General features: G+C 42.8%; 1 protein-coding gene across 3 annotated transcripts in view; it reads right to left on the reverse strand.

Annotated features, from left to right (window-relative positions):
- Nucleotides 1-904: 904 nt before the first annotated feature.
- The window catches only part of PUS7 (pseudouridine synthase 7), a 67,631-nt gene continuing 56,250 nt past the window's right edge, over nucleotides 905-12,285 (reverse strand). For 2 of the 3 annotated variants that reach the window (XM_001089755.5, XM_077997162.1), the window contains 4 exons: nucleotides 9,760-9,861; nucleotides 7,076-7,205; nucleotides 3,576-3,667; nucleotides 905-2,272 (listed from right to left, as the gene is read on the reverse strand). In XM_001089755.5, the coding sequence (XP_001089755.3) occupies nucleotides 2,136-2,272; nucleotides 3,576-3,667; nucleotides 7,076-7,205; nucleotides 9,760-9,861 (461 nt within the window). In that variant the 3' untranslated portion in view covers nucleotides 905-2,135. The remainder of the gene's footprint in view (nucleotides 2,273-3,575; nucleotides 3,668-7,075; nucleotides 7,206-9,759; nucleotides 9,862-12,285) is intronic. The other variant, XM_077997161.1, reaches the window with a different exon arrangement.

Here is a 12,285-nt window from a genome sequence, read left to right on the forward strand (position 1 = left end):
CCCAGGCTGGTCTCAAGCTCCTGGGCTCAGGCAATCCTCCCACTAGGGTCTCCCAAAGTGTACAGGTGTGAGCCACCGTGCCTGACCTAGGACAAAATATTCTTTCAAAACTAGCTAGCTAAAAGGATAACTTACTGGGCTGGGCATGGTGGCTCACGTCTGTAATCCCAGCACTTTGGGAGGCAGCAGTGGGCAGATCACTTTAGGCCAGGAGTTTGAGACCAGCCTAGCTATCATGGCAAAACTCCGCATCTACTAAAAGTACAGAATTAGCCAGGCCCGGTGGCGGGTGCCTGTAATCCCAGCTACTCAGGAGGCTGAGGCACCACAGTCACGTGAACCTGGTAGCGGGAGGTTGCAGTGAGCCAAGATCACACCACAGCGCTCCAGCCTGGATGACAGAGCAACACTGTGCCTCAAAAATAAAATAAAATAAAATAAAAAATAAAAAATATATGTAATTTACCATGATATTTCCAATCTTTCTAAAGCCTCGGCAGTGTGGTGGTGGATGTCATTAAAACAAAAGGGTTGAGAAACAGTTCTCAATCTCGTTTCTACTACCAGATACAAGACAAATGTCATTCACATTCCCATGGTGCGATGCTCCTGACATGGTAGTGCTTTTCCATTCCTTTCTTTTCTACTCCATAAAGCACAATGGAAGGTGAGTGAGTGATTCCAATGTAAGAATAACCTGCAGTCCAGTCCAACACAGTCAATTATTCATAGCATTTGACTCAGATTATCCTCATACTTCACAGCTGATCACAACACATTTTGGCGTCAACACCACTTCTGATGAGGATCCCTCATTCATTTAGTTCCTTACCTTTAGTCAAGGTCAATATTCTTACCTGCATTCATTTTGATATATTTATTTATTTACATAACCAGTAGAAAGGAGATTTTAAAAATATTTATTACATTTGTTTCTAGAAATCATAGAAAATAAAAATTGATACAATTATGATATACAACTTTAGAAAGGCATATTTATCCTTTCACACTAGAGAAGTTTATGCAATGCCAGACATGGAAATACCAAAGCCATTGGTGACAAAGGGGAAACGCTAATGATAGAAGAAGCCCTTGTCCATTTTTATAGTTTTCTTCTCTACCATTATTTATTTTTGAGCAAATACTAGTCCAGTGGAAAGAGTTCTGAACATAAAAGGCACTAGAGTGAAAATTAGACCTTAACTAATAAAACAGCTGTACACGTTTACATTAAGAAAAAAAGCCTGGCCAGCACAGCGCACGCCTGTAATCCCAGGAGTTAGCCTCGGCAACATGGCAAAACCCTGTCTCTACAAAAAATACAAAAATCAGCTAGGCGTGGTGGTGTGCGCCTGTACTCCCAGCTACTCAGGAGGCTGAGGTGGGAGAGTCACTTGAGCCTGGGAGGTCAAGGCTGCAGTGCAAGATTGAGGATTGCAGCATTGCACTGCAATTCAGCCTGCGCTACAGAGTGAGATCCTGTCTCAAAAAAAAAAAAGAAGAAAGAAAAAGCGCCATCAATGCAATGTTCCTGCAAGGCACTGATAATATAAATGCAAAAGCCACTGCAACTAAAAAGTCTATAATGCTTGCCTGAATCTAGTACATAAGCAGGATAATGACAATCACTTTTTGTTTATAAATTTGTAGATAATAAATCATTTAAATCAGCATGAGTACTGTATTTATATTTGTGGGTGGTGGCTCTCAAATTATTTATCCATAGTCCAGATTTGTTTTGTTGCATTTGCTCTGAAAATGAATTGTTGTATACTCCATCACAGATGTGTCAAATACTCCTGCTGTCTATTGAGAGTGTAGCAAAACCTAAACCTGCTACTTTAAACCAAAGTCCTTTTTTTATTGTAAAGTTGACACTGTACTATGATTTAAGCACCTGAAGTATATTTTGACCAATTTATATTCTGAGCTAAAATTGAGAACCTCAGGATTTGTGTACATGTACAAATATTGCAAATTATTTATTTAAGCTAATAAAAACTTAAAAAAATACAAATAATTTTTTATTACAAAGATTTGAAATCCATATATGAGTCTGAACTAAGACAAAAATGCACAGGGAACCGGGAAGCAAACACTTGTGTGCATTTTCTAATCTGTGGACAAGGTACTGCTCAGCGAAGCCAGGTTGTATTCAGCTGCGTCTGGTTCTTGATACTGGTATCCATTTTTAGCACTTCTCGAATGGCCATGGTGGCGTAAGTAGAAGGGGGTAGAGAAAAATCCATTTTCAGAGCCCTGTATTTGCCTTCTGCCAGGCAAGAAAGAAGAAAACAGTCAGAAAATGAAGGCAGCTGCAGACAGACCGGCGAGAGTCACATAATCTCTAAGCAAATACAAAGAACTGTGCTGCTTTCCTTAGACTCCACTTCCCAGGGGGCCTCAGAGAATGAGACCATGGAAGTAAGAGATCTGTGAGTGTGAACCTGCTGAAAGGTTACCGAAATTCTACCCAGGAACTTTCACAAAAGGGCAGATGACAGAAGAACACAAAAGAGACATGCATGTGAAGTTAAAAAAATAATAATAAATTATGGCCTGGGAAAAAACAGAACGAGAATTTGATGATGAGAATGCCAATTTAATTAATTAATTAATTTTTTTTTTTTTGAGACAGAGTCTCCTTCTGTTGCCCAGGCTGGAGTGCAGTGGCGTGATCTCGACTCACCGCAGCCTCCACCTCCCGGGTTCAAGCAATTCTCCTGCCTCAGCCTCCTCCACCTCCCGGGTTCAAGCAATTCTCCTGCCTCAGCCTCCTGAGCAGCTGGGATTACAGGTGCCCACCACCACGCCTGACTAATTTTTTTTGTATTTTCAGTAGAGATGGGGTTTCGTCATGTTGGCCAGGCAGGTCTGGAACTCCTGACCTCAAGTCATCCTTTGGTCTCGGTCTCCCAAACTGCTGGGATGACAGGTGTGAACCACCACGCCCAGCCACCAATTTAATGTTTTAGACTCTTCCTGAATTTTCACTCACCTTTGGTAACTCCCTATGGGGCATGGGGAGAAACATTCCATCACCTAACATCACAACCATCTATAATATGCATTTGTGGCCGGGGGCGGTGGCTCAAGCCTGTAATCCCAGCACTTTGGGAGGCCGAGACGGGCGGATCACAAGGTCAGGAGATCGAGACCATCCTGGCTAATCCGGTGAAACCCCGTCTCTACTAAAAAATACAAAAAACTAGCTGGGCGAGGTGGCGGGCGCCTGTAGTCCCAGCTACTCCGGAGGCTAAGGCAGGAGAATGGCGTGAACCCGGGAGGCGGAGCTTGCAGTGAGCTGAGATGCGGCCACTGCACTCCAGCCTGGGCGACAGAGTGAGACTCCGTCTCAAAAAAAAAAAAAAAAAAAAAAATGCATTTGTTTTCAGGAGGATTTACTGGTTTTAATTACTAACTTCCAGTCATAATTGTGAAAGTAAGGTCATAAAACAACAATGAAATCATGGGTGGTGGTAATGCTTGTAAGAGCAGTTTTCAAAAAAAAATTACATTTTTGTTTAATGAAACATTTCAAAGTCAATACAGAGCTGATGACTGAGTAAACTTACCAGAAGCAAAAACTGGTGGTGGCTTCCCTTCTAGGTTGTCCACATCTGTGTTAAAAAGTGGAATTTTGGGATCATCATATGCAACGACTTCCCTTCAAAACATACGAATAAAGGTAAGTATGAATGTGAACTTTCATAAAAGGTACTAAGCCATTCATCATCATTTGTTTAGCAAGAAAAACACATAAGTTTACTGTAAATAATTATAGTTAGGACTCTTGAATAACAGAGCAGGGCCAGATTTTATACGTAAGTTTTGCATATATATATATATACACACACACACACACACACACACACACACACACACACACACACACACACTTTTTTTTTTTTTTTGAGATGGAGTCTCACTCTGTCACCTAGGCTGGAGTGCAGTGGTATGATCTTGGCTCACTGCAACCTCTGCCTCCTGAGTTCAGTCGATTCTCCTGCCTTAGTCTTGCAAGTAGCTGGGACTACAGGTGCCTGCCACCACGCCCAGCTAATTTTTGTATTTTTAGTAGAGATGGAGTTTCACCATGTTGGCCAGGGAGGTCTCAAACTCCTGACCTCAGGTGACCCACCCGCCACAGTCTCCCAAAGTGCTGATTACAGGCATGAGCCACTGTGCCCAACTCAATCCAATTATATTCTATTAGTTATTTTAAAACGTACAACTGGGGCCAGGCATGGTGGCTTATGCCTCTAATCCCAACACTTTGGGAGACCAAGGTGGGATGACTGACTAAGCCCAGGAGTTCAAGACCAGCCTAGGCAACATGGCGAAACCCCATCTCTTTATATTAATAATTAAAATTTTAAAAATGTACAACTGACAACTTTTTTTTTTTTTTTTAGATGGAGTCTCGCTCTGTTCCCCAGGCTGGAGTGCAGTGGTGCAATCTTGGCTCACTGCAAGCTCCGCCTCCTGGGTTCACGCCATTCTCCTGCCTCAGGCTCCCAAGTAACTGGGACTACAGGTGCCCACCACCACACCCGGCTAATTTTTTTGTACTTTTAGTAGCGACGGGGTTTCAGCGTGTTAGCCAGGACGGTCTCGATCTCCTGACCTCGTGATCCGCCCACCTGGCCCTCCCAAAGTGCTGGGATTACAGGCATGAGTCACCGTGCCCAGCCGACAATTCTTTTTAAATTGAGAAGCAGTAAACTTCACTTTGTACAGCTGTGATCAAATTATTATGGCATTTACGTTTTCTGCAGAGTGGGTGCCACAACCAACAACAGCTTGTTACTAAGGAGGAACAGTTCTCTGGAGTGGGGAAGACAAAGTGCTACCATGTGGACCTCTTGCTTGTAATCCAGAGAAGAGGAGTGAAGAGAGATGGAGAAGAGAAGGAAATAGGGAATGAAATAATTTCCTGGCAATAGGCAACTAGTTTAGGATTTCATTTTAAAATTATCAAATAAAGCTTTAGATAATACTGGGTATTAAAATTTGTTTTTGAGACAAGGTGTCGTTTTGTCACCCAGGCTGGAGGGCAGTGGCGTGATCACAGCTTACTGCAGCCTCGGCCTTTTAGGCTCAAGCAATCCTCCCACATCAGCCTCCCAAACAGCTGGGACTACAGGTGTGCACCATCACACCAGGCTAATTTTTGTAATTTTTTGTAGAGAAGGTCTTGCTATGTTGCAGAGGCAGGTCTCAAACTCCTAGGCTCAAGTGATCCTCCCACCTTGGGCTCCCAATAAAGTATTTTTAAACAAACGAATGCAAGTATCTTTTCCTCTCTAGAAACATGATATTAAAACAACCAGGCCAGGCGCGGTGGCTCAAGCCTGTAATCCCAGCACTTTGGGAGGCCGAGACGGGCGGATCACGAGGTCAGGAGATCAAGACCATCCGGGCTAACACGGTGAAACCCCGTCTCTACTAAAAATACAAAAAAAAAAAAATTAGCCGGGCGTGGTGGCGGGCGCCTGTAGTCCCAGCTACTCGGGAGGCTGAGGCAGGAGAATGGCGTAAACCCGGGAGGCAGAGCTTGCAGTGAGCTGAGATCCGGCCACTGTACTCCAGCCTGGGTGACAGAGCGAGACTCCGTCTCAAAAAAAAAAAAAAAAAAAGAAAAGAAAACCAGAGCAGTGTTTGGAACTCACAGCTAATCCTAAGTAAGGTAATTTGCTCAGGGATAGCTCTGTAAGCAAATCTAAGTTTTTAGAAATAGGAAAAAAGTTAACTGTGTACACATTTCTTCAATAATTCAGTGATGCCAACAAAATGTAAATGAACTCACTTTCCATAACTGTTTATATTCAAAACAGCTGCTTTATTTCTTTTCTTTTTTTAGAGACAGGGTCTCACTATATTGCCCAGGCTCATCTCAAACTCCTGACCTCAAGCAATCCTCCCGCTTCAGCCTCTCCGAGTCTCTGGGCTTACTTATTAGCCACTGTGCCCAGTTTAGCTTCATTTACTTCTTGATAATTTGAAAAATACAAAGTAGTAGCAGTAGTGTTAACAATAGTAATAATAACAATAACACTTATGAAACACTTACATGCTGGGTTGTAAGCACCAAAAAATACGGTCATGCACTGCTTAACAACAGGGACACGTTCTAACCCTTGTCAGGCAATTTCATCACCGTGTGAACATCACAGAATGTACTTACACAAACACAGATGGTATAGCCTACTACATGTCTTGGTTATAGAGTACAGCCTACTACTCCCAGGCTACAAACCTATACAGCATTTTACTGTATTGAATACTGCAGGCAACCGTAACACAATGGTTAAGTACTTGTGCATCTAAACACAGAAAACATGGTGGCTCATGCCCATAATCCCAATGCTTTGGGAGGCCGAGGTGGGAGGATTGCTTGAGCCCAGGAGTTGGAGGCTGCTGCAGTAAGCCATGATTATGCCACTGCATTTCAGCCTGGGCGCAGAGAAAGAATCTGTCTCTATTAAGGAAAAAAAAAAGAAAAGAAAGAAAAGAAAAGAAAAAGAAAGAAAAACAAAAAGAAAAGGAAAAGAAAAGATAAAAAAAAGAAAAGAAAAAAGAAAAAAGGTAAGGCCAGGTGTGGTGGCTCACGCCTGTAATCCCAGCACTTTGGGAGGCCAAGGCAGGAGGATCATCTGAGGTCAGGAGTTTGACACCAGCCTGGCCAACATGGTGAAACCCTGTCTCTAATAAAAATACAAAAATTATCTGGGTCTGGTGGCAGGTGCCTGTAATCCTAGCTGCTCTGGAAGCTAAGGCAGGAGAATCGCTTGAACCTGGGAAGCAGAAGTTGCAGTGAGCCAAGATCGTGCCATTGCACTCCAGCCTGGGTAATGAGTGAAACTCCGTCTCAAAAAAAAAAAAAAAAAAAGAAAAAAGAAAAAAAAAAGGTAAGTAAAAATATGGTGTTATAATCTTATGGGACCACCATCATATTTGCAATCTGTCATTGACTGAAAATTCTTTGTGCAGTACATGACTCTATATAAAGTGAAGCAAAAGCTTACAACTTACATGGTAATTCAGTTCTATTTCATTCCAGATGATTACTCACCAGCTAACATTCTGAGGACGAATAATGATCTTTCGGTAGGCCCCTGACAAGGAATAATCTCGAATTTTGTGTCTCATGTTGTCAATATCAAGATTGTCAGCTGTGAGCATTTCCCTGTAGGCTTCTTGAACTAATATAAAATACAAAAAGTTAGTTGAAATGCAGCTTGTCAGTCAAGTTATCCTGAACTAGATTATAAATAGAGTAACATGTAAGTTCAGTTAGACTGCCCTAATAAAATTAGTCATCTTAATTTATAATCCAGAATCTGTTCCCTGGAATCAAAATTTAGTGACTTAGTAACTAGGACTACAGGGTGTACTGAGCTTTGGTTTGGCCAATTTGTAAGTTATTTTTGCAACCAGTCACAGGACCTGTGGTGTAAGGTTCCCAAGCCAACTACAAAAGGCCATTTCATCCAAAGTTGCTAAACTACATTTTATATGGGCTGAGAGTTGGAAGACACCATATACAGAGACTTCAAACTCTCTCTGGAAGAGGCAGTTATAAATAAATGTATAAAAATAAGGGACCTTGGAAAACCATCTGCCTCACCCGCGCACCTGATGTAGAGTCTTTTTTATAGCACTCAAGAGAGACGGTTTTCCAGCCTCTGCTTGCACAGTCAATGGGGAAATACTTCTTTGTGAGGCATGCAATTATTAGAAAGTTCTTCCTATTCCAAGCTGAAATCCATTTTCTTATAACTTCTGTTGACGCTTTGGAACACAGTGGATTAACTGTCCTCTTCGACATATAGTCATAAGTACTGGATCTTTTAGCCACATCTTCTCTAGACCAAACAATGCTTCCCTTAGCTGTCTCTCCTTTAACAATTCTGTATTTCCCACAAACCTTTTATCTGCCCCAGGGTAACAGGCTCATATATAATAGTAACTCCAGATATTTTAAACTTCTTATACAAACTACTATCAAACTGGGCCTTTTCTATTGGCATTTGATCACTGGGCATAAATGTGGGAATTTACATTCATTCCTATTAAATGCCTTCTGCAGTTCTTTTTTTTTTTTTTTTTTAACATCTTACTAAATTATTTACTGCAAACTTGCCCCTCTATTACAACTTCTGCTAGTCTTCTACTCATTAACTAATATAAGACATTGAATATGAAGTGTCATACATATTGGATAAATTATTGGATGGATAAATGCAAATACATTGAAATTGTGTTTTAAAAATATTACAATAGAATATTATGCAATTCTTGAATACTTATTTTTCATATACTTAATATTGACTATTTTTCACAATTTGTAAATATAACAAGCAAATTTCTTTGTTCAAGTCACTCATAAAAAATATTGGCTAGAACAGGGTCCCCCACCACACACTAAGGACAAAAGGGATCCCTCAATCAAGCACTGTCAGTTACCAGGTGTGCATGTGTTACATACCCAGAAACCTGAAATATCACCCATCCAGGCTACAAATGGCCATCCTGGCTACAGGGTTTTCATGAACGGCTTTGTCAGAGGCATTGCGGAATTTATGTTCTAATTGGTACTGGCAAAGTTCCTGATCCCAAAAGGTTTAAGAGAGAAGAGGAAAACAATGTTTTCTTCTTTATGATAGTTGATTTTGGGTGTCAACTTGACTGCGGTAAGGGAGACCCCAACAGCTAGTAAAACATGATTTATTTTCAGTGCTTCAGCAGGCACTGAGCTCAGCCTTCTTCTCAGAGGGAAATCCAGGTGGTGTGGCATTTGATTAGAGTGACCGGACTGTGCCGGGTGAGTTGGTGAGGGTGTTTCTAGAGGAGACTGGCATGTGAGTTGGTGGGCAGAGTGGGGAAGATCCGCCCTCAAGGTGGGCGCACACCTCCAACTGGCTGGGGGCCTGGATGGAACATAAAGGCAGAGAAGGGTGAATTCTCTCCCTCTCCTTCCCAGAGCCAGATGCCCTTCTTCGCCTGTCTCTGGATGTCAACTCCAGATGCTCTGGCCTATGCACTCTGGGACTTATACCATTGGTTCCCCAGGTCGCAAGTCTTTGACCTCCAACTGAGAGTTACATCATTGGCTTCCCTGGTTCTGAGGCCTTCACACTTGGACTAAACCATGTTGCTGGCTTTCCCAGTTCTCCCATTTGCAGATGGCCTGTAGTGGGACTTCTCAACTCCACAATCAAGTAGGCCAGTTTCCCTAACAAATCCCCCCTTTCCCCCGCCCCCGCTTTTTTTTTTTTTCCTCTGAGATGGAGTCTTGCTCTGTCGCCGAGGCGGGAGTGCAGTGGCGTGATCTCGGCACGCCACAACCTCTGCCTGCTGGGCTCAAGCCATCCTCCCACCTCAGCCTCCCAAGTAGCTGGGACCTCAGGTGCGCACCACCAGGCCCGGCTAATTTTTGTATTTTTAGTAGAGACGGGGTTTTGCCAGGTTGCCCAGGCTGGTCTCGAATTCTGGAGCTTAAGCAATCCACCCATCTCAGCCTCCCAAAGTGTTGGGATTATAGGCGTGAGCCACTGCGCCTGGCCTATTTATTTTATTTTATAATTTCAACTTTCATTTTAGATTCAGAGGTAGAGTTTCTTAATTTAAATTATCCATGTGAATGCATCCCTTTTTGGGAGACTGTCATAAATAACCAAAGATTATATATGTTTGAAATAGTAGCTTCATTATGTTAAACTTGTTATAACTATTTACCCCATACAGGGAACTTACTTTTATGCTTTGGGTAGATAACATCAAAGCCAGGCAAAGGCATTACTACATCATGGATAGAGTAATTATTAACATCATCTTCCTCAATATAGGAGGCTGTGGCTGTAAATTCACAAGTGAACAACAAATTAAGAAAATAGGCAATATTGTTATGAACTCAGTCTTCTAAAATTATACACATCTAAGCAAGTCAGAAGTACAAGTTGGTACAGATTCAGTGGCCTAGAAAGCTTAAAGAAATTATGCTGGGCACGGTGGCTCACTTGGCTGCTGTAATCCCAGTACTTTGGGAGGTCAAGGTGGGTGGATCACCTGAGGTTGGGAGTTCAGGACCAGCCTGACCAACAGGGAGAAACCACGTCTCTACTAAAAATACTAAAATTAGCCAGGCGTGGTGGCACATGCCTGTAATCCCAGCTACTCGGGAGGCTGAGACAGGAGAATTGCTTGAACCTGGGAGGCGGAGGTTGCGGTGAGCTGAGATCATGCCGTTGCACTCCAGCCTGGGCGACAAGAGTAAAACTCCTCTCCAAAAAAAAAAAAAAAAAAAAAGAAATTAGGCTGGGGCCAGGAGCAGCGGCTCATGCCTGTAATCCTAGCACTCTGGGATGCTGAGGTGGGTGGACTGCTTGAGCCCAGAAGATGCAGACCAGCCTGGACAACATGGAGAAACTCCATATCTATAAAAAATATAAAAATTAGCTGGGTGTCGTGGCAAACACCTGTAGTCCCAGCTACTCGGGAGGCTAAGGCAGAAGGATCACTTGAGTCTGGCAAATTGAGGCTGCAGTGAGCTGTGACTGCACCACTGTGCTCCAGTCTGGGTGTTGGAGTGAGACTCTGTCTCAAAGGAAAAAAAAAAAAAGAAGTTAAGTTTGGATATATATCCTTCCGTCTTTTCCACTCTACCCAAGAAATAAAAATCAAGGACTTAGAATAAGTAAAAGAAATTGTTTTTTGTTTTTTGAGACAGGGTCTTGCTCTGCCACTCAGGCTAGAGTGCAGTGGTATGATTAAGGTTCACTGCAGCCTCAACCTCCTTGGCTCAAGTGATCCCCGTCTCAGCCTCCTGAGAAGCTGGGACTGTAAGTGTGTGCTACTATGCCTGGCTAGTTTTTTAATTTTTTGTAGAGATGGGTCTTACTTTGTTGCCCTGGCTGGTCTTCAACTCCTGGGCTCAAGTGATTCTGCTGCCCTGGCCTCCCAAAGTACTGAGATTATAGGTGTGAGCTACTCCACCAAATCTCAAGTAAAAATTTCAATAAAAATGGCCGGGCGCGGTGGCTCACGCCTGTAATCCCAGCACTTTGGGAGGCCGAGGCGGGCGGATCACGAGGTCAGGAGATCAAGACAATCCTGGCCAACATGGTGAAACCCCATCTCTACTAAAAATACAAAAATTAGCCGGGCGTGGTGGTGGGCGCCTGTAGTCCCAGCTACTAGGGAGGCTGAGGCAGGAGAATGGTGGGAACCTGGGAGGCGCAGCTTGCAGTGAGCCAAGATAGCGCCACAGCACTCCAGCCTGGGCAACACAGCGAGACTCCGTCTCAAAAAAAAAAAAAAAAAGAATTTCAATGAAAATTTAAAAACATTTATCACTGAGCTGCATCCACATTTTTTTCAACGCCTACTATTTAAAATCAGTTCCTCTATCCTTCCTAAATAACGTTAAGAAAACACTATGAAAAGCCACCATACTACAAAATCGTATTTGCAGTGGCATCATAAATGGATGCATTTCGCTAAAAAACAAACAAACAAAAAAACCAAAAAAAAAACAAACTTAGGAGGATGAAACACAGCAGCACCCAGGACATTAAAATATACTGGATGTGACCAACATGGCATGAGGGAATAAAGCTAAATCAGGAAAAATAATTTAAAATTTCTGAACAGAGTTAGAACCTTAGTGGGTTTATGGGGTCTGCCTGTAGATAAGCAGACCATGTATTCAGTTAATAGATGGTAGCCTAGTATGCCAGAGACACACATAGAGTTTGGAATCAGACAGATTGAACTCTGAATCCCAGTTTTTTCTGTTTTTTTTTTAACTAGCTGTGGAACCTTGGGCAAGTGACTAAACCTCATCTGAAAAAGCAGAGAAAATACTTCACAGTAACACTGGGGCTTTAAAAGACACAGGTACAGGGCTTAGTGCCAAGGCCTGGCACACAGAATGGGCTTCATGGGGCCTGGCACACAGAATGGGCTTCACGGCAGATGGGGTATTAGGACTGTCTTGGGAACATTTTGGGCACAGCATATACTAAATGCCCATTCTATTTGAGTTTGAATAAACTCTTTTTTGTTGTTTTTGAGACAGAGTCTCCCACTGTCACCCAGGCTGGAGTGCAGTGGTGTGATCTCGGCTCACTGCAAGCTCCGCCTCCCGGGTTCATGCCATTCTCCTGCCTCAACCTCCTGAGTAGCTGGGACTACAGGCGCCCATGACCACACCCAGCTAATTTTTTTTGTATTTTTAGTACAGACGGGGTTTCACTGTGTTAGCCAAGATGGTCTCGATCT

The sequence above is a fragment of the Macaca mulatta genome, chromosome 3, assembly GCF_049350105.2.
Source record: "Macaca mulatta isolate MMU2019108-1 chromosome 3, T2T-MMU8v2.0, whole genome shotgun sequence".
NCBI classification, from domain to species: Eukaryota; Metazoa; Chordata; class Mammalia; order Primates; family Cercopithecidae; genus Macaca; species Macaca mulatta.